Source organism: Apodemus sylvaticus, chromosome 4 (genome assembly GCF_947179515.1).
Source record: "Apodemus sylvaticus chromosome 4, mApoSyl1.1, whole genome shotgun sequence".
In the NCBI taxonomy this organism is placed as follows: domain Eukaryota; kingdom Metazoa; phylum Chordata; class Mammalia; order Rodentia; family Muridae; genus Apodemus; species Apodemus sylvaticus.
In genome coordinates this window covers 61,044,477-61,068,146 of record NC_067475.1, presented here as the reverse complement: position 1 = coordinate 61,068,146, position 23,670 = coordinate 61,044,477, and the positions used below count along the sequence as shown (strand labels likewise).

The 23,670-nt window shown below is 34.1% G+C and overlaps 1 protein-coding gene across 3 annotated transcripts in view; it reads right to left on the bottom strand.

Annotated features, from left to right (window-relative positions):
• Sycp1 (synaptonemal complex protein 1) overlaps nucleotides 1–23,670 on the bottom strand; it is a 113,925-nt gene that overhangs the window by 9,898 nt on the left and 80,357 nt on the right. For 2 of the 3 annotated variants that reach the window (XM_052178551.1, XM_052178552.1), the window contains 8 exons: nucleotides 21,717–21,779; nucleotides 21,500–21,562; nucleotides 16,273–16,389; nucleotides 15,575–15,685; nucleotides 14,356–14,448; nucleotides 13,823–13,897; nucleotides 6,966–7,022; nucleotides 3,402–3,581 (listed from right to left, as the gene is read on the bottom strand). In XM_052178551.1, the coding sequence (XP_052034511.1) occupies nucleotides 3,402–3,581; nucleotides 6,966–7,022; nucleotides 13,823–13,897; nucleotides 14,356–14,448; nucleotides 15,575–15,685; nucleotides 16,273–16,389; nucleotides 21,500–21,562; nucleotides 21,717–21,779 (759 nt within the window). The remainder of the gene's footprint in view (nucleotides 1–3,401; nucleotides 3,582–6,965; nucleotides 7,023–13,822; nucleotides 13,898–14,355; nucleotides 14,449–15,574; nucleotides 15,686–16,272; nucleotides 16,390–21,499; nucleotides 21,563–21,716; nucleotides 21,780–23,670) is intronic. The other variant, XM_052178553.1, reaches the window with a different exon arrangement.

The following is a 23,670-nucleotide window of genomic DNA, read 5'->3' as shown; positions in this document are numbered from 1 at the left end:
GAAATGTAAATAAAAAATATATCGAATAAAAAAAGTGGGGTACAGAGCTAAACAAAGAATTTTCACATGAAGACCTTCGGAGGGCTGAGAAGCACGTTAAGAAATGTTCACCATCATTAATCATTAGGGAAATGCAAATCAAAACAACCCTGAGATTTCACCTCACACCAGTCAGAATGGCTAAGGTCAAAAACTCAGGAGACAGCAGGTGTTGGTGAGGATGTAGAGAAAGAGGAATACTTCTCCACTGCTGGTGGGATTGCAAGATGGTGTAACTACTTTGGAAATCAGTCTGGTGGTTCCTCAGAAATCTGGGCATGACACTTCCGGAGGACCCTGCTATACCACTCCTGGGCATATACCCAGAGGATTCCCCAGCATGCAATAAGGACACATGCTCCACTATGTTCATAGCAGCCCTATTTGTAGTAGCCAGAAGCTGGAAAGAACCTAGGTGTCCCTCAACGGAGGAATGGATACAAAAACTGTGGTATATTTACACAATGGAGCACTATTCAGCCTTTAGAAACAATGAATTCATGAAAGTTTTAGACAAATGGATGGAGCTGGAGAACATTATACTAAGTGAGGTAACCCAGTCTCAAAAGATCAATCATGGTATACACTCACTGATAAGTGGATATTAGCCTAGACACTTTGAATACCCAAGACATAATCCACATATTAAATGATGTCCACGGAGGAGTGGCCCCTGGTTCTGGAAAGACTCAGTGCAGCAGTATAGGGCAATACCAGAACAGGGAAGTGGGAAGAAGTAGAGGGGGGGGGAACAGGGAGAGGGAAGAGGGCTTATGGGACTTTCGGGGAGTGGGGAGCCAGAAAAGGGGAAATCATTTGAAATGTAAATAAAGAATATACCGAATTAAAAAAAAGAGAGAAAATGCAAAAAAAAAAAAAAAACTGTAACAATCATACACTAGAATGTTATAGTAAAAATGGCATACAACTTTAAAGCTACAACATGGGTGAACTCATAACATTCAATAAAGGAAGTACAGATAAAAAAGAGTATGTGCTACATGAGGAATAGAATCAATAACTGATCTTAGAAGAAGGGCTAATGATTGGAGCTTTTCTGAAAAATCAGTAAAGCTTTATTTTAATCTGAGTGTTCATTATAAAGTTATGTTTAGTTTAATTTAAGGTCAATAACTTAGATCTATAATTTTTCTTAAAATATAGAGTTATTCTTTAATATTCTTTAATATTTTAAACAAGAAGGTTATGCATAATTGAATATAAAGGCTTTCTAAGTCATGTTGGCTGGTTAAAACTTGACACAAGCTTGAATCATCTAGAAAGAGGGATCCTCAGTTGAGAAAATGCCTCCTTAAGATTAGGCTGTAGGCAACTCTGTGCAACAATCCATTTCTTAATTAATGATTGATGAGAGAGAGAGAGAGAGAGAGAGAGAGCGTGCTCGGTCCACTGGGTGTGGTGGCACCCTGGGCAGGTAGCCCTGGGTTTATATAACAAAGTAGGATGAGCAAGCAATGAGAATCAGGCCAGTAATCAGCACTCCTCCACAGCCTCTGCTTTAGTTCCTGCCCTAATTTTTCTCCATGATAGAATATTTCACAATAATAGAAAGTTAGAACTAAAGTTGACTAATTTTCACAAGTTGAATCATATTTGTATTTATTTATAAAAGGATTGAAAACTTTTTCTTTCATGCTGGAATGGCCAACCAGAACTCAAAGCTGGAGTTAAGTGCTAGTAGCCCACATCATAAACAATGTACAGGCCAAATTCATCTCTGAATCTTATTTAAAAGTGAAAGAACTGACCCAATGATTAACAAACACTTCTCATTTGTTTCAAGGAAATAAGAAAATAAGATACAAAAATTCAACTTAAAAGAGTACAAACAGGTTCAGATACTCTTTACTTCAACTTGCAAAAAAAAAAAAGGGTCCTTATAAACTGGTTTTCAACAGTGGGAGAGGGGTTTAATATTCTCTATTAAGTTATGAAGCTGGGTAACAAATCTATTTAGCTATACTTATGTCTGGCTGAGAAGAGGAAAGGAAACTTAAGAGTAGAATACCATATAAAAGAGGGGTCAGAATAAAATTCTACACTTGTTCCCTACAGATCAAATAAATATGTGAGCTATGTATGGTGGCACATGTTTTTATTTTTTGTTAGTATTTTTTATTGGTTATTTTATTTATTTACATTTCAATTGTTATCCCCTTTCTGGAGTTCCCCTCCACAACCCACCTATCCCATCCCCCTCCTCCTATTTCTATGAAGGTGCTCCCCCCAACCTACCCACTCCTGCCTCACACCCCTAGCATTCCCCTACACGGGGGCATCAAGCCTTCACATGACCAAAGGCCTCTCCTCACTTTGATGCCCAAACAAGGCCATCCTCTGCTACATATGCAGCTGGAGCCATGGGTCCCTCTATGTGTACTCTTTGGTTGATGATTTAGTCCCTAGGAGCTCTGGGGAGGCAGGAGTGGGTGGGTGGGTGGGGGAACACCCTCACAGAAGCAAGGGGAGCCCTCACAGAAGCAAGGGAAGAGGGGATAGGATAGGGAAGTTCTGGGTGGTGGGGAAAACCAGGAAAGGGGATAACATCTGAAATGTAAATAAAGAAAATATCCAATAAAAAAGGACAATTCTGAAAGGATGCCCTAGTTGCAGATATACTTTACAGGATATTTAAGTACTCTATTGAAATTGTATCCTGGTTGGGCATTTTCCTCTGCCTGGTCCTTCTTGTCTTGCCTCTCCCATCTGTTATTTCTAAAACTATTCCCCAACAATATTGTTATATGCAAGACTGTCTTTGTATTCCTAACCTATGACCACCAAAACAGAAGGGATCAGAGGGAGAACTCTGAAATAAAATGGCACATGTTTTTAATCCCAGCACTTCAGAGGCAGAGGTAGGGGATCTCAGTAAGTTCAAGGCTAGTGAGTCTACATAGCAAGCTCTTGGACAGTCAAGACTACAAAGAAATACCCTGTCTCAAAAATACCAAAATAAACATGTGGAAGGCAGATAAAATTGAATCATCTTGCTAATGTCAATTACTACAAGATCACTGCTAAATAAAAGGCAAATAAAATGATATGGAAAGAAATAGCAATGGGGGGTGGTAACTACAGCAGTAATATAAAGCTTCAAATCAGAACCGCACTTCTCATATTCAACACAATGCATTGGTAAATGACAAGCAAGTTAGGGAATCTGCCTAAGATGCCATTAAGTTTGGACATAATGAAGAAAAAAATGATTTAAAAAACAAAACTATTTCATGCTTAGAGGTCTTTAAAAAATAGTTTTATATGTGTATGAATGTATGGTATATAATACCAAACCTTTTTTATTAAAAAATTACTATCATCTTAGAAATTTATCAACAAACCTTTGCAACTGTTGTAGATAAAATGCTTTTGGCAGATGCCCGCAGGTTATCTCTGTTATCTTTGCATTTGCCACTATCCATTGATGAGGAAAGCCGAGATATATTTTGTGAAGAAGTTGTTTTAGAATCAAATTTCCAACTACTGGCTTCAGGTGATTCCAGTAAAGATGCCTGTATTTTCTACATTGAACACAAGTGAATAAAACCATGTTAATTTGTGTTTGTTTTTTAAAATAATGCCTCATTATGAAGCCCATGTCAACTTCAAATGCCACAATGTTTTAGCTTTGCAGTCTAATTTATCTTTTAAGGTAAGGAAAAAAAATGAAATAGGGAAATTTTCTGGGGAAAAAAAAAACCTGAAAAATGGGCATTTGCTCCAATTGTGAGAAAATGTTACAAATTTACTCTAAGTATTTTTCCTTCAACCCAATATTTTTTCTCATTTCTATCCTTAGCAATTCATGTGGTAAATTTTTAGTAATTTCTTTCCATATATATTACATATAACACAGTAAAAGGTAAAAATTTTCCTACTAAAATACACACACACAAACAGACAGGGGAAGGAGAATGGAGTATGAGGTCAAACGCAGAGCAATATACATACTAAAAAGTCCTCTATTACAGTTCCATCCTAAGCTCTCAAAAGGTAGTAATAATTGCTTTAGTGGAGTATTATATGAACTCCAAGTACATCATGTTCTATTTTACCTCTTTCTTTGGTCAGCATCATCTCCAAAAATCAATTATGGAAAACATTCAATTAAATGCATATAGATACACATGCACGCACACACACACACATAGGAGGAAGGAGAGTTTCAAAAGTCTACTATTTTAACTTGGAGAGTGAGTTTAAACTATGCATAGGTGAACAACTAAAAAGAGTGACTACAAAAGGTTGGAGAATTTGCTCAGTAATTAAAACCACTGGATGCCGGGCGGTGGTGGCGCACACCTGTAATCCCAGCACTCTGGGAGGCAGAGGCAGGCAGATTTCTGAGTTCGAGGTCAGCCTGGTCTACAGAGTGAGTTCCAGGACAGCCAGGGCTACACAGAGGAAACCCTGTCTCGGAAAAAAAAAAAAACCAAAAATCAAAAAACATAAAACCACTGGATACTCTTCCTGAGTACCCCAATTCCATTCCTAGCACCCACATGGTAGCTCAAAAATCTATTGTAACTCAGGTAGTAGGGAAGCTGATGCCCTCTTCTGGCCTTATCCGGTACTCACTGCCAGCACATAGTGCAAAGACATAAATGCAAACAGAACACCAAAAAGTTAAAGAAAAAAAAGAGTTGAAGGTAAACAAACAAACAAAACATTTAAGTGACTGCAGGTGGTATTAAAAGTTACTAAAGTAGGAGCATACAATATTTTCTTCTCTGGGTATATTACAGTCTTCCTAGGTGATTACAAGTATGTCTCCATATTTAAATTTGCCAATTTAGAAAGTCGAGTTACTAAATGAAAATGATTCAGTTTCTTCCTTGATCTAATGATCTATTATTATAACCATTTTTTCAGCACATAGAAGTTTTTCATTTTTCTGAACTTTGTTTTAAGAACATGTAAAAATCAAGTTGTCTTTTAACTTGAAGCAATCTTCACCTCCTAAATGCAGAAATAAAGTACTGGCACTTTTTTTCAATTGTATTTCTGTATCCTTTTTATACATATTTTATACTATAATTGAATGTATGATTTTGATGACAGTTTATGTTTTTCCTGATTTCTAGATTCTTCAGAAGACATGTTTGGAACCTCCAACTGTAGCTTTTCCAGGACAAAATGGAAAATTAAAGTCACTGTGCCACCACCTTGTGGCCATGTCTGGGAAATGCCACTTATTTGGTAGCCTAAAAAGCAAGCCTGACTTTCACACACATATCCCTTGGAGAATACATATTTCTTTATAATAATGGAAATAATGAAAGAAATGTATATTTCTGTAAACACAATTTGTCATAATGTTATTTCAAATGATATAGAACATGCATTGATTCTGTTGTGTTTATCTTATATGGCATTTACTCTATGCTAAAGATTATTTTAAATAGATTACAAATACAATCTCACTTAATCTTCCCTAACAAATTGAAGATGCAGGTAAGAAAATCCTTTTAGAGAAAATTAAGGATTGAAGAATTTTAAATAACTTACACAAAATCAGAAACATTTGATCAATTTAATGTTTATATTAGGTCTATGATATCCAGTTTGGTTAGAAAAATATAATTCTCAAAGGCCTTTTTAAATGTCTTCAATTCTTTAATAATTTTGTTCATTTTATAGCATATATAACATGTAAACTCTTCAGATAAAAGAATTATCACTTACTAATCTGATAACAGATATAATTAATACATATTATAGAATTAAGCATGAATCAGCCTATCTCTAGGAAAACATAATATATAATTTAATTATATGAATGTGTTAAATCTATAAAAAAATATTAGTGACTAAGTATTTTTCATCTTATCAGCTATTGCACTATAATCTTCTTGGTTAATTTTAGTATGGTAATAACTTTTTTTTTTCGAGACAGGGTTTCTCTGTACAGCCCTGGCTGTTCTGGAACTCACTGCAGACCAGGCTAGCCTAGAACTCAGAAATCTGCCAGCCTCTGCCTCCCAAGTGCTGGGATTAAAGGCGTGTGCCACCACCGCCTAATAATATCTTCAATGATAATCTTTTTTCAAGTGTCTAGTGCAGTCTCTGGGAAAATAAAGCACTAAGTACTCACAAACAGGTTCAATACTTCCTTCTCTTTTTCTAACTCAGAGGTCACAAAGCAGCAGCATTATCTATGCCTAACAACTGAGTTATTTCCAGACTACTATGTTTCTGACTTCAATGTAATTATAATAATAGAAATGTCTACTAAAAGGCTCTATCATCATGAAGAAAATAATTTAACCCAAAACTTGTAAGTCAGAGGCTCTAGATTAACTCTTCATCCCCACAAGGAAACTTCATTACATTGGGGAGCTATATAAATGCATTTTATTATTTTTTTATTATTGTTTTATTATTTTTCTGTATATGGTGAGATGGCTCAGAAAATAGCCTACTGACCTTCATCCAATACCCAGGACTCACATGATGGAAGGAAAACCAGCTTTCAAAAAATGTCCTCTGCTTCTACACAGGAACTCTTGCATGTACACACACATACACACACACACACACACACACACACACATGTGCACACACACATATATACACACAGAATAAATTTTTAAAGAATTAAATTAAAGCAATCTATAAATCTCCAAAACAAAACAAAACAACAAATGTATAAAAATTTTAGCTAATGCCTTTAAATTAATATAGCAAGAAATAATTTGGTAAATAAAATTGTGATATATTTTAAAGTTATTTTTCTAGTTACAAGCAACAAGAAATATTTCTAATTATTATTTGATAACTGAGTTACATCCCAGTGGCAGAACATAAGGGTGTCTTTCCCTGACAGACATAAGGGCCTATGTCCAACATCCTGAACTGAAAATATATTGTTTATTAAATAAAATAGAATGGCATAAAACTCTTACCTTGTCTTTTTTATCTTTGAGAATAGCTGTGCTTTCTTTTGCCATTTTTAGTTTCTCCTATTAAAATAAATAGCAAATTATGTAACAAATATTACTACTAACATAAATTAAAACAAACTGTTTAAACAATCATTTCTACGGAGTTTTTATTTGGCTTTATCTTTTAGTTCTATTCCCTCTCTCCTGTACATCTGAGAAATGACTAGTGAGTTTCTTTAAGCTTTGACTCTCAACTTTCTTACATTTTACATTTGAAATAGATAAAAAAAAAATCTCAAAGTAAAGGTTACAGACAAGTACCTAAATGACTACAAGTTGCAAAAATCTAAATCATAGTCTATATTGAAAGATTCAGCCTGCTTTTCCCTTAGATGATAAGAAAGTACATTTCAGTGGGACTTTAAATAATGAACTAACGTTTAACACAAAATAAAGTATGAAGTAACATGCTGAGAAGCAAAAATAAACATAGTAGTAAGCTCCAAAACACATACAAACTTAATAAACAACATCTAACTTTGGGTGAAGACATGTGTATAGAAAGACTCAAGAAGAAATGAGACAATGCTAAAAGTATAGCAGACTGAACTATAGGAATTATTCAGTAGCTAAAGAAGAAAACCTAAGTCTTGCTTACAGATATAAAAATGAACTGTGATGAAGGCTACTTTTATGTCAACCTAACACAGCTACAGTCTGTTTAGAAGAGGAAACCTCAACTAAGAAAATGCCACTACCAGGTAAGCCTACAGTACATTTTCTTGACTGATGATGTGGAAAGGCCCAGCCCATTGTATGTGGTTCCATCACTGGGTAGTAATCCTAGGGGTAATAAGAAAACAGGCTGATCTTTGCTCCTGGACTGACCAGACAGGCAACACCAGGTACACAGAGATATCCCAAGTTGAACATCACCTGGGACAAAGCCCACCAGGATTATGCCTGTGCCCAAGGCCTGGGCAGCTCTGCAGGTTGTCTGTGTGCCAGGGCTGTCCTGGGACATTTGCCCTGCAGAGTGATCAGCACTTGGAAAGAGTTCCCGCAGCATCTACCATCTTCGCTCCCAGAAGGACCAGACGGGCAACACGAGGTACACAGAGACAACCCAAGTATAACATTGCTTGAGGCAAGGCACACCAGGGATCCAATGGCACCCAAGAGTAGGGCATCCCATCAGCAATCTGTGCCAGGAGAAACCCAGTCACCCAGTTGTGCAGAAATAGCCTTACTGGCTCAAAGGAGGTTCAAGCACCAGCCAGTGACAACAGGACCAACTAACACCAGAGATAACCAGATGGCAAAAGGCAAACATAGGAACATTACTAACAGAAATCAAGGCCATTTGGCAGCATCTGAACCCAATTCTCTGACAACAGCAAGTCCTGGATACCCCAACATACCAGAAAAACATGACTTGGATTTAAAATCACATATCATGATGCTATTATAGAATTACAAGACGGACATAAATAAATCTCTTAAAGAAATACAGGAGAACATGAATCAAAAGGTAGAAGCCCTTACAAAGGAAACACAAAAATCACTTAAAGAAATTCAGGAGAATATGGGTGAACAGATAGAAGCCAATAAAGAGGAAACACAAAAATCTCTTAAAGAATTACAGGAAAACACAAACAAACAAGTGAAGGAACTGAGCAAAACCATCCAGGATCTAAAAAAAGAAGTAGAAACAACTAAGAAATCACAAAAGGAGACAACTTTGGAGATAGAAAACCTTGGGAAGAAATCAGGGGCCATAGATGCCAATATCAACAACAGAATACAAGTGATAGAAAAAAGAATCTCAGATGCTGAAGATACCATAGAAAGCATTGACTCAACAGTCAAAGAAAATGCAAAATGCTTCTAACCCAAAAAATCCAGAAAATCCAGGACACAATAAGAAGACCAAACCTAAGGATTATAGGTATAGATGAGAGTGAAGATTTACAACTTAAAGGGCCAGGACATATCTTCAACAAAATTATGGAAGAAAACTTCCCTAACCTAAAGAGAGAGATGCCCATGAACATACAAGAAGCCGCCAGAACTCCAAATAGCCTGGACCAGAACAGAAATACCTCCCATCACATAATAATCAAAACCCCAAATGTACTAAACAAAGAAAGAATATTAAAAGCAGTAAGAGAAAAAGGCCAAGAACATATAAAGGAAGGCCTATCAAAATTACACCAGACTTCTCACCAGAGACCATGAAAGCTATAAGATCCTGGGCAGATCTCATACAGACTCTAAGAGAACACAAATGCCAGCCAAGACTGCTATACCCAGCAAAACTATCAATCACCATAGATGGAGAAACCAAGATATTCCATTATAAAACCAAATGTACACAATATCTTTCCACAAACCCAGCCCTACAAAGGATAATAGGTGGAAAATGCCAATACAAGAAGGGAACTACACCCTGGAAAAAGCAAGATAGTAACCTTCTTTCATCAAACCCAAAAGAAGATAACCACTTAAGCATAAAAATAACATAAAAAATAGCAGGAAGCAGCAATCACTATTCCTTAATATCTCTTAACATCAATAGACTCATTCCCCAATAAAAAGACATAAACTAATAGACTGGATACAAAAACAGGACCCTACATTTTGCTGCATACAGGAAACACAGCTCAGTGTCAAAGACAAACACTACCTCAGAGTAAAAGGCTGTAAAACAATTTTACAAGCAAATGGTCTCAAGAAACGAGCCGGAGTAGCCATTCTAATATCAGATAAAACTGACTTTCAACCTAAAGTCATCAAAAGAGACACAGAAGGACACTTCTTACTGGTCAAAGGAAAACTCCACCAAGAACTCTCAATTCTGAACATGTATGCTCCAAATGCAAGGGCACCCTCATTCATAAAAAGAAACTTTACTAAAGCTCAAAGCACACATTGCACCTACCACAATAATTGTGGGTGACTTCAACACTCTATTCTCCTCAATGGACCCATCAGGAAAACAGAAACTAAACAGGGACAAAGTGAAACTTTGTACCAATTGGATTTAACAGATACATATATAGAACACTTCATCCTAAAGCAAAAGAATATACCTTTTTCTTAGCACCTCATGGTACCTTCTCCAAAATCGACCATATAATTGGTCACAAGACAGACCTCAACAAATATAAGAAGATCGAATTAATCCCATGCCTCCTATCAGATCACTATTGAGTAAGAGTGGTCTTCAATAGCAACAAAAACAACAGAAAGTCCACATACACTTGGAAGCTGAACAATACTCAATGATACCTGGGTCAAGGAAGAAATAAAGAAAGAAATCAAAGACTTTTTAGAATTTAATGAAAATGAACACAAAACATACCCAAATCTATGGGACACAATGAAAGGGGTGCTAAGAAAAAAAAACTCACAGCCCTGAGTGCCTCCAAAAAGAAACGGGAGAGAGCATAGAAGTGGTCGTTGAAAGTCTTCCAACCAAAACCAGCACAGGACCAGATGGTTTTAGTGCAGAATTCTATCAGACCTAACACCAACAGTCTTCAAACTATTCCACAAAATAGAAACAGAAGGAACACTACCCAACCCATTCTATGAAGCCATAATTACACTGATACCAAAACCACATGAAGCTCCAACAAAGAGAACTTCCAACCAATTTCACTTATGAATATCGATGCAAAAATATTCAATAAAATTCTTGTCAACCGAATCCAAGAACACCTCAAAACGATCATTCACCATGATTAAGTAGGCTTAATCCCAGGGATGCAGGGATGGTTCAATATATGGAAATCCATCAATGCAATCCACTATATAACACTACATAACACTTCATAAACTCAAAGAAAAAAACCACATGGTCATTTCATTAGATGCTGAAAAAGCATGTGACAAAATTCACATTCTTTCATGCTAAAAGTCTTGGAAAGAACAGGAATTCAAGGCCCATAACTAAACATAGTAAAAGCAATATACAGCAAACCAGTAGCCAACATCAAACTAAATGAAGAGAAACTTGAAGCAATCTCACTAAAATCAAGGACTAGACAAGGCTGCCCCCTCTCTCCATATCTTTTCAATATAGTACTTGAAGTTCTAGCTAGAGCAATTAGACAACATCATGAGGTCAAAGGGATACAAATTGAAAAGGAAGAAGTCAAACTATCAATATTTGCAGATGATATGATAGTATACTTAAGTGACCCAAAAACCTCCACCAGAGAACTCCAACAGCTGATAAACAACTTCAGCAAAGTGACTGGTTATAAAACTCAAGCAAATCAGTAGCCTTCCTATACTTAAAGGATAAGCAGGCTGAGAAAGAAATTAGGGAAATGACACCCTTTACAATAGCCACGAACAATATAAAGTATCATAGTGTGACTCTAACCAAACAAGTGAAAGATCTGTATGACAAGAACTTCTAGTCTCTGAAGAAGGAAATCAAAGACCTCAGAAAATGGAAAAATCTCCCATGCTCGTAGATTGTCAGGATTAATAAAGTAAAAATGGCCATCTTGCCAAAAGCAATCTACAGATTCAATGCAATCCCCATCAAAATCCCAACTCAGTTCTACATAGAGTTAGAAAGAACAATTCTCAAATTCATCTGGAATAACAAAAAACCCAGGATAGGTAAAAACTATTCTCAAAAGTAGAAGAACTTCTGGTGAAATCAGTATCCCAGACCTCAAGCTCTACTACAGAGCAATAGTGACAAAAACTGCATGGTATTGTTACAGTGACAGGTAGGTATATCAATGGAATAGAAATGACGACCCAGAAATGAACCCACACACCTATGCTCACTTGATCTTTGACAAAGGAGCTACAACCATCCAGTGGAAAAAAAGATAGCCTTTTCAACAAATGGTGCTGGTTCAACTGGAGGTCAGCATGCAGAAGAATGCAAATCAATACATTCTTTCTCCATGTACTAAGCTCAACTCCAAGTGGATTAAGGACCTCCACATAAAACCAGACACACTGAAATTAAAAGAGAAGAAACTAGGGAAGAGCCTTGAGCACGTGGGCACAGGTGAAAATTTCCTGACTAGAACACACCAATAGCTTGTGCTCTAAGATCAAGAATTGACAAATGGGACCTCATAAAATTATTACAAAGTTTCTGTAAGGCAAAGGACACTGTCAAAAGGACAAAACAGCAACCAACAAATTGGGAAAAGATCTTCACCAACCCTACATCCAAGAGAGAGAGCTAATATCCAAGATATACAAAGAACTCAAGAAAGTAGAGTCCAGAGAGCCAAATAACCCTATTAAAAAATGGAGTACAGAGCTAAACAAAGAATTTTCACCCAAAGAATTTCAAATGGCTGAGAAGCACCTTAAGAAATGTTCAACATCATTAGTCATTTGGGAAATATAATTCAAAATAACCCTGAGATTTCACCTCACACCAGTCAGAATGGCTAAGATTAAAAACCAGGAGACAGCAGGTATTGGCAAGGATGTGGAGAAAGAGGAACCCTCCTCCACTGTTGGTGGGATTGCAAGCTGGTACAACCACTCTGGAAATCAGTCTGGAATCAAACTGGGCATGACTCTTCCGGAGGACCCTGTTATACCACTCCTGGGCATACACCCAGAGGATTCTCTTACATGTAATAAGGACACATGCTTCACTATGTTCATAGCAGCCTTATTTATAATAGCCAGAAGCTGAAAAGAACCCAGATGTCCCTCAATGGAGGAATGGATACAGAAAATGTGGTATATTTACACAATAGAATACTATTCAGCAATAAAAAACAATGAATTCATGAAATTCTTAGGCAAATGGTTGGAACTAGAAAATATCATCCTAAGTGAGGTAACCCAATCACAAAAGAACACACATGGAATGCAGTCACTGATAAGTGGTCACTGAATGACCTCTGTTCATTCCTGAGTTCAATTCCTACAACCATCTGTAATGGGAGGGAGCCAATGACGTTTCAGTGTGTGTCTAAAGAGGTCAACAGTATACTCACATACATAAAACAAATAAATCTTAAAAAAATAAGAAAAAAAGATAAAGGACTTAAGTACAGAACAAAGTTACTGAGGCTTCAATTAAAACAGTAATTTACTATCAGATTGCTACATAGGTAACAGAACAGGTTTTAAAATTATAGAAAATAGAACTAATTCTAGCTATTCTATTTTCTTATGTAACCTTGAATATATATATATATATATATATATAACCTAATCATTACAAAAAAGAACATAGTAAATATTGCATACGCTGTTTAATAATTATTAAGCTAGTTATACTCAGCATATATGCTATACAAAAAACTTAAAGGAGATTTGGTAGTCACAGCACCTTGCAAAAACCACATAATACCATAAGGATGTAAGAATTTTTTCTATAACTATGAATAGCTTTTTGAAAACTCATATTAAATATATAAGCATTTACTCTGAGACAGTGTTTCCTTTTTAAGACTTTATTTTTAAATTTGTGTGCCTATCTGAATTGGGTATGTGCACTCGAGTGCAGGTGCCCACAAGAGGCTAGAGGTATTTGATTTCCTCCTGGATCTGGAATTATAAAGCAGCTATGAGCTGCCTGAAGTAGGTGCTGGGAACTGCATTTGGATCCTCTGCAAGCAAGTACATGCTCTTGAGAGTCATCTGTCCAACCCTTGAGATATTTCTCAAATACTGTATATCTAAAAGCATTTCTATTTTTGAAAGTATATATATTTTTAAATGAAATATATAAAATACTTGTAGAAACAACCAGAGAAAAGCTATATTTTCTTACTATTACCAAAATTTGTCAAAATATTTAATAACATCAATAAGACTCAAGTTGAACCATACCAAAATCCTAGTTATCTTATATGTAATGCCACAAAACTTACTTTTTCTTCTTTTTCTACTTCAAGTTGCTTCTTAAGGGATACAAGTTCATTTCTGATATTAGATAATTCAGTCTCCTAAAGAAAAATAAAGATAAAGTGCATAAGTGCTTCTACATTTTCTAAAATCAGTGACTGTGATCTAGTGTTCCAAATAAATTCAGCTATAGAAAGAATTAACTCAGAAAATACATAGAACATAACCTAACTTAATGTAAATAAGTTTCAAGATTTTCATAGTTTTCTCTAAGAACTAAAATAGTCTATGGAAACATACAGATACTTATATTCTCTAATTCTACTGCAATCTCCTCTCCTAAACATCAGTCAGTTTAACTGACTTTTTAACACCTCTGTTGAAAAGACACTTTAGGCTACAATGTAAAATAAATTGGAAAAGCATTCAACTAGAAAATAGCTAAAAATCCTTTCAGATTCTACAGATCAAATACAATGGCTCTACTTAGTGTTATTCTATTTCCTCAATCCTGGCATTTGAAGAGTTGGCCTTTATTGATATTTGTTCTCTATCTTACCAAAGCAACCTTTGCTGATGACTGTTCTTGTTCTCTGTTTTTATAAAGTCCTAATTCTGAGTCTCTTTCTTCAACAATCTTATCATATTGGTGCTGTATCAAACAAAAAAAAAAGGTATTTTAGTCATATTAAAATGGAATATTTTATCTTTTATAAGACTGGTACACTATAACAGAAAAAAAGTGCCACTATAAATATATTCTAACAACGTAAACAGTGAAATATAAACAAGCTTAGGACATAGTCTAACACAATAATAGTTATTTTAATTGAAAACACTAAATTTCACCATTTAAGAAGTATAGCTAAGTTGGGTAAGTTCACCAAATCCATAAACCTACAACTTGGGAGGCTGGGACCTGATTATCATAAGGTTAATGCCAACCTGGGCTACAAAAAGTTATTTACTCTAAATCTAAGACCAGAAACACAATACAAGCCTTAAAATTTTTTGTCATGACAAAAAAAAAAAAAAATCAAAGACTATTCAAATCAGGTCAAAAGGACTTGTTTATCAGTTTGAAGAGGTTCTTCTGGGACAAAGGCAAAACAAATTTTCATTATGGACTATAAACTGCACTAGACTGAAAGATACCAAATTTCAATCTATTAGTTTATAATATTACTTAAAGTCTGCATTCAAATTCCTGTGAATATATTACCTCATAATAATGTTAGATTCTGGAAACAATTTCTAAAAATTATTAAGTGAGGGTATCCTACTTCCTGTCCAAATCTGAAGGAAAATTAATCTTTCCTAAAAGAAGAATCACAACAAATATTAAGTCTTTCCACAGACTGGGGAAGGGTCAGCCATTAAAAGCTAGGCTCACAGTCATAAGTTTTTCATTTATTTATTCCCTTGATAAAATTTGTTCAGCTTGTAAATGTTAGACACATTTAGCAAATAGAAATATTCATGAGAAATATCCTGGGAATGTAGTTAATAAAAGATGATATGAAACTACTAGAAGAATTCAGAAAACATGAATACTTCTCTTTACTATAAATGATAACAAGATATTTACTAGAGAAAGTAGCACCTCAGCTCAACTTTAAGTGATTAAGACCTGAACTTAGAGAAACAGGGGATCAATAATATTCAAACTATAATTAGTTACTGTTATATAGAAAATGCTTCTTTGATAAATCAGAAGACTGCCTTAAGTTCATTTTAATAGAAATATACTCTAATTACTAATTTTATTATATTGTTACCTTATGTTTTTCCATAAGTGCTACCATTTCAGCTATTTTATGTTGGCATCGTAAATCAATTTCTTTCTGTAACTTTACCGCTTCATCAACTGATGCTTTGGCTTTCTCAACCTAAAAAAAAATTTTGTAAAGTACTTCTTTTAATTTATTGGTGCTGAACCTTGTACCACATTTTAAAAATTCAACTTTTCCATTTAAGAATCATATATTGAACTTAAGTAAAATATAAAACTAAAATAGCAGAAAATTAGAAATGAAGCAAAATAGGAGCCACTTGTTTGATTTCTTTTTTAGGATGTTTTAAAAAGTAAAATGTATTATAGATACTTTGATAAATATTTGACAAAATTTTTAATTACATGATACTCAATATTTAAATATTTAGAACAATATATTCTATATCTGATAGTTTTTCTTATTATAAATCTATTAGAACTTGTTAAATTACAATTTAAAAGTTAACAGTACTTTCTTTTATTCTTGGAGACAAGTTTTTTCTGTGTAGCCCTTGCTGTCCCTAAAGCTCACTCTGTAGACCTGGCTGGCCTCAAACTAACAGAGATCCACCTGCATCTGCCTCCTCAGTGCTAGGGCTAAAGGCATGCACCAACCCACACCCCCATCAAAAGTACTAACTGTTAAAGCTAATCAACAAACATTTAGCAGAGTAATTTCTTGACATATTTAGCCTTTCCTACCTCTCCCAAAAGCTTTTCTTCTGATATCTTTTTGTTCTCCATTTCTTTCTGGTAGTTGTTAGTCATTTCTTCAAATTTTTGCTTGGTACTTTCTAATTCCAACTCTAATTTACTGACCTATAAGTAAAGAAAGTAACATCAATTTTAGTAAATTCCAGAATACTTGAAAATAGTCCATATTCACCTGTAGTTTTATAAACCCTAAGATTCTTGAATATTATGATTGAATAATTTTCTTACATTTTTCATATAGAGATGTTTTTTAATTTTCAAAGTCTAACTTGACTCTTAAAATATGAATTTAGTCTTGCCAATCAATATAATATAAACAACCACATGTTTTATTTCAAAGCATTTTTCTTAAAAATTGTAAGTAATGTTCCATAAAAATATGTACAAGCCCCCACTGATATGCCCTAGCAAATTCTGTCAGATTGAATTAAACTTTAAATACAACTTTGAATAGATTTCAGCTTTTCCTTCAAAGTGAAACATGTAGGCATACTATATACATAAACTTACAAATACCAAGGCACATGGAAATAAAATGGCCCACCATGTCCCTTGTGATCAAAGCAGAGTAGCAACAGCAGATGCAGGAAACAAGGCTAGTAGAAGAACATTTATTATGGCTAACCCACTCAGAAAGAAGCTCATAACCAAAAATGCATTCCAGTCTGTTAGTTTATGTCTCTTTATCGGTGAGTTGAGTCCATTAATATTGAGAGATATTAAAGACAGATGACTGTTGGTTCCTGATATGTTTGTTTTTGTAGGTGGCTTTATGTGCTTATGGTTCTCTCCTTTTGGCTTTGTTGTAAGATGATTAATATCTTGTCTTTTCTTTGGTGTAGGTACCCTCCCTGTTTTCTGTCTAGAATTCTCTGTAGGGCTAGGTAGGCAAAGGTACTTACTGTGCAAGCATAGGAACTTGAGTTTAATCCCCAGAACCCACATAAAGTGAAAGTAGAGAACCAACTCTTCAAAATTGTTCTCCGACCTTGACATGTGTGCTATGCTATGCACATTAAACCACCCCATCTCTCCTCTCTCTCTCTCTCTCTCTCTCTCTCTCTCTCTCTCTCTCTCTCTCTTTCTCTCTCTCTCTCTCTCACACACACACACACACACACACACAGAGAGAGATTTGAAAACTTTAAAAATAAATGAATCGCTAACAGCAGAGTATGACTTCTGCCTTTTTCACATACTCATCAAGAGTTCATAGTATCAAACAAATGTATGAAAAAGGTCACTAGAAAATTGTGTTCTAAAGCAATTATATTATTAGCCATAAAGAAGATAACATTAAATAAATATACCATATATAAGTATATAAGATATATACCAAATATTCATAACAAGTTCCATCTCATATAATATTATTAATAACCACAAAAAGAGAAAAAGTAAAAACATAAAAATCACACAATAATGTGACTTGACAATAAAGTTGAATTACCAAAAAAGAGAAATCCATAATCATGTGAAATATTTTTAACATACAGAATCAAAAGGATATACAAATTTAAAGACATGATTAACAATCTTGTTAATTAACTATTTCACATAACAAATGTAGACTATACCTTATCTGAAGGTACATAAGTCATGTTTATAAAACACCGAAGTTATCTTCTGGCCTCCATAAATGCATACATCCATGTATATGCACATACATTCACACAGAAATTAATTATGTACTACTTCATATAAATGAAGCAAAATATGTAAGCATATATAAGCAAAATATATTTTAAGCACATATATAAGGAAAAGTTATATTTTCATCCCTATCCTTTGTGCTAAATAGACATTATGAACTTATAAACTCTACAATATCTAAGTTTTAAATGTTTTAAGATTATAACTGCAACATTCCTCCCTTCCCTTTCCTCCTTCCAAGCCCTCCCATGTACCTCTTCCTGCTCTCCTCAAATTCATGGTCTGTTTTTCCATGTCATTGCATCCATACATGTGTGTATATGCATATGCATATATACCTAAATATAACCTGTTCAGTTCATATAATGTTCACTGTATGTATATTTTCAGTGCTGACCCCATTTGGTAACGAACAACCAAATGGTATATTCTTCTATGGAGAAAACTACTTCCACCCCCAGCTTTCCTTAGTTGCCTAGAATTCTTTGTGTAGGAGTAGAGGACTCATGGGTTTTTCCCTATCCAAGTTGGCGCATCCATTTGTATCATCTTTGTTCAGCTCACATCTGGGTAATCATGTCAGTGAAATCTTATGGATGTAGCTTCTGATGTTACTAGGAGATGTGATCTCACAGCAAATTCCTGGATCCTTTAGTTCTTACAGTCTTTCTGTCTCCTTTTCCACAATGTTCCCTGAGCCTTAGGTACTATATAAACTTCTGTGGCACTTATAAACTCCACAATGCCTAATTCTGAACATTTTTAAGCAGCAATATGTATATCCCTTTAAAAATAGAGGGAGTTAAAATATATAATGTCATATTTTTGTATATTTAATATTTACCATTTCTGGTGCTTTTCATTTTCAGTAATCTAATTTTTTATTTAATGTAATTTTTTTTCAGCCTCAAGAGTTCTTTCAATACTTATGGTAGCATAGATTTTAGCATTAATTTTTCTGTATAAAAAGGCCTATAGTGTTAGCTTATTTCCTTCAGCATTTTATATATGTCATGCCTTTGTTGTGTTGTATCCTTGGGTCTTATATAAGATCTGCTATCATCATTTGTACCACAGTCCTACAGTCTGACATTTTTCAGTGTGATTCTAGCTCCTGTCTTTCCTTGGTTTAGCACTTTGACTAATAAAACTTTATGCAGTTTTCACTCTATTTACCTTGTTTTGAGCTTGCTGGTACCCAAATTTATGTTTTTCAGGTTTTTTGTTTAATCAAAATCCAAAAACTTTGTAATGTGGCCACTGGCAAGTTACTCATGTCCCCATGGACATCTTCCTACTCATACACATACACCCTGGTTAAATCCATTTGGTCACAAAGCAAGAACCAAATAAAAAGAAAAGAATATGGTTACTAGGTGGAAGCAGGGCTAATTGATAGAATGAGAATAAGACAAGAAGTGAGGAATGAATGGAACTAGAATGTATTATAAACATGTTCAAAATTGTCAATATAAATTTTAAAATAAAACTAGAAAAATTTAATAAGTCCCCCAACAAATAATTTCCTTTTGTGCCTTTTTTTCTCCTCTCTTCCTCAGAGATTCTAATTACAAATTTTGAAACACTTTGGTGCTATTCTATAAGCCTATAAGGTACTATTCTCTTTTCAAAAAATTTTCTGTGATCCTTGAAATTTCTACCTATACAGCTTTAATTTTACTAACATTTTATTCATTTTAAAAATGTATGATCAAGACCACATGAATTTTTGTTTCATAATATATTCTACTTTTCAGGTCAAAGTCCAACTTTTAGGTTATTTTAGGGTAATTTCTAAAACGAATTTTATACTACTAATGGTTATCTGTATACTCTACAATTTGGTGTTTCTATAAATAATACTGCTATGAATATTTTTTGTAATTTTTGTCTCAGGAATTCAGGTACATAATTATAAAATGTATCTACTGACTACTTTTCTATATAATTTTCAGAAGTTTATAATTCTTATTTGCCTTTTTATTACAATTTTTACATTTGTTTCAAGTGTTACTTCAAGATACTATAAAATACTTTATTTTCAACAAAGTATTAATTTTTAATATGTTGACATGACAACTACTATCCACTAAAGATTAAAAAATATTTATTAAATACCTAAAAAGTATCAATCATTGCCTAAAGAAAAAGAATACAAAATTTGGCTCTTAACATCATAGGCTTATACTGTAGGGCTTTATTCTCTAAAGAGTTGATGGCTCTCTACCCTTTGTGCAACAAAATAACCATATTTTATAGCAACCTGCCTGTAAGATATACTGGTGCCAGCCGTGGCACAAATGTTATGGAAGTAACCAACCAATTTCTGATTGGATTTAGGTCCACTCCGGGAGCTAAAATCCATACCTGCCTCTGCTAAAATAACTAAGAACCTGAAACATAGGTCTAGGAGAAAACCTTACTATTCTGCTAAAGAAAAAAAAAGCAATAAATGACTCCTAGTGACATTCTGCTAAACTTGTAGAACAATGCGTCACTCAGCCCTCATCAGAGAAGCTTCTTCTTGCAATGGATGAGAACTAACATGGAAACCCACAACTATGAAAACGCAGAGTGAGAGACTTTGGAGCACTGATCTTAAATGTTTTCATCAAAGCTCTCCCCCATAAGGCTCAGGGATCTATGATCAAAGGGAGGCAGAAAGATTGTAAAAGTCAGAAGTGATGGATGATTCTAAGGAAACAGTGTCTTCCAGTCACAACAGGAATGATGAAAATATGAACTCACAGAGAGTGTGGTAGCAGACACAAGGTCTACACAGGTTCAAACCAGACAGGCATCAGCTCTGAGAGGTAGAGAAGTAGACACAGGTTTCCATCCTCAACCAAGAAGTTATTTGCAATTGATACTCACTGACAAAAGAAAAAAATCAAAACTTTCTCCAATGGAGTCTCTCTCACTAGGCATATTAACATACTCCAGAGCAAGCCCCATTCCAATGAGTAGCTGGCCAAAATAAAACAAACTCAATAATATTTTAATAAGCCTTTTATCACATTTTGCTTTGGGCATTTGGCATCTTGTCTTTTGCTTATATATTTTGATTTCAGTTTTTGTAGGGTTTGTATGTGCTTCTTTTTCTGTTTTTGTATTTTTTTAAAGAGAAAAAAAGAACAAATTTGGGTGAATAGGGAAGTGGGTATGAGCTTGAAGCAACTTGGGGAGGAGATAAACATGATCAAAAAATATTATATGAATGAAGTTTTTAAATAAGAAAATATATAGATTCCATGCTTAATTGCTTTACAATATATAAGTTAAAAATTAAAACACACACACACACACATATATATATATATATATACACACACACACATATACATAGAGCATGAAAATATATATTTAAGTTGTTCACATGGTTCTGACCAAGCCAAATCAGAATAAACATTCTGCCACATCTATAAGACTTATTAATCTCTCCAATACAAAAATATAATAGTATTGAAAGATAAACATTAAATTATAAATAAGTAGTATAGTATTTCTAAAGTATCATGTATCTACTAGTATTTAAGAAAACAAAAATAAAAATGTCAAATACCTTTATCTCATATGCATTCAGTTGTTTGTTTTCTGCCGAACTCTTTTTTTTCAAGGTTTTATTCTATGGAAAGTTAATTATAATTAATAATCACAAAGCTTATTAAGATTTACAATGCCAATGACTTACACATAAATCACTGCAAATGTATGCATTACTCTCTAAAATTGTAGTGAAAATATTGGGATAATTTTGAGAACATATTAAGAAAACTTACCTCCTGTTGAAGCTCTTCAATATTCTTGCTTTTATTTTCAACTTGTTTCTTTAAATTATTACACTGTAAAATTATTTCAAAAATTAAACAATTTTACTCAATATTCTAATCAAAACAATTTGAAATAAAATATTGTATGAAGTAACATAAGGCTCATTTGCGATTTCAAGTCATTCTGTCAATGTAAAAATATGGATTTTTTAATAAACATGAGTATATAAACATGACATTTCTTAATCTATTTAATAAATATAAACTATTTTAAATAAAATATGCTTCTTGGTCAAGCCTATACAGAAGACTGGATCATAATACTGGAAGGACTGAAAAAAGCATCAGTAATGGTAAGAATAAAAATACTGTCTTCTTCATTACTTCTCTCATTCTCATTTTTGAGATTCTAATGTTATTAAAGTTGGAAGAGAAGCATAATATGATATGCTACCTCTGCAGAATTCCAATTCCTCTTCCTGATATACTAACTAAGCCATTTTTTAATAAGTTACTTGGTGTGGTTATTTGAGTACATGCAAAACTGAATTAAACTGTATTAGTTCAGCTTTCTTACTCTCTTATTCGCTTGCCCTCTTATTCTCTTTCCTCTCTGTCCCTTCTACCCCATTCCACTCGCCCCTATCTCTCCATGTGTTCATGGCCAGCCCCTCCCCACCTCTCTCTGCCTTTCTCTGTCTCTACTCCCTTCAACTCCCCCATACCCTAAATAAACTCTATTCCATTCTTTTAAAAGAAGTGTATTAGTCCATGGAATATCTTAAGTACCATAAAATCAGCACAGATTTCTAAGAAGCCCTAAAATTGTTCTAATACCCATTAGAGTAAAAGAATTCTCACACACACATACAAAAATTTAGTCTCCTTCATTAGCACCAAATATTGTCAAATATTTTTCTTGTAATATGCATACATGGCCATGGTCAGCTAATATTCTGAATATAAGTGAATTTTATTTCATTATGTTTACAAGTGATTACTCTTTAAATTAGTGTCTCACTATGTATCCAAACTTACTCCAAACCATGGTCTTCCTATCCTAGCCTCCTATAAACTGGGATTACAGGGATGTACCACTGTTTCTGGCTACAAGTAGTTTATCTAAAATTTTACATGTCCAAAGCTGAAGACTGAGAATAATTTCAAAAGAAAATTAAGAAAAAATAGCTTCATGAAAAATGTAAAGCATTTCTCTGATTTTTCACATTGATCTGATACATTGGTACCAGGCTTGGTAACATATTATCCTTAATACTAGCACTAAGGAGGCAGAGTCAAGTCCATCTCTATAAGTTCAAGGCCATCCTGGTCCACTATTCTAGGACAGTCAAGGTAATACTGAAAGACTGTCTCGATAAATAAATGAAAATAACAAAAACCATGACAACAGGTAAAACTATCTTTACACGAAATTTTTATTTATTAAAAAATTAAGCATTTTATTTTGGCAGAAATGCTACTTAGATCCTCATGATGAGCTCTCTAATAAGTCTACAACTATTTTATTTACAAGCTGAAGTAATTTTTTCCTTCAGTTGAAAATAAGAATGAGTATTGTTCATTAAAGGTAAAGATTCAGACAGTGAATTACATTTTCCAGAGGATTATTCATTGTATGAAGATTCATTGTATGGCAAGTTATTTAGTGAGATCAGAGAAAGGAAAACCCAGATAAATAAAAACCACTTCATATAAAGAGGGTAAAACTTTTTTCTGTAGCTCAATTTCAGAAATGAGCAAAAATAGCTGAATGACTTCTAGAAGCATCTTGTTATTTTAACACTATTCACGATGGATGTAGCTACTTATGAGTATACAATTTTAGAAAACACTAAAATAGAGTTGAATAAATTTTTCTCTTTAAAGGTCTATTAAAAATAGGTGAATCCAGAGTCTTTCCCAAGAAATATCAATAAAAAACACTGTATTCAGTTTGAGAGAT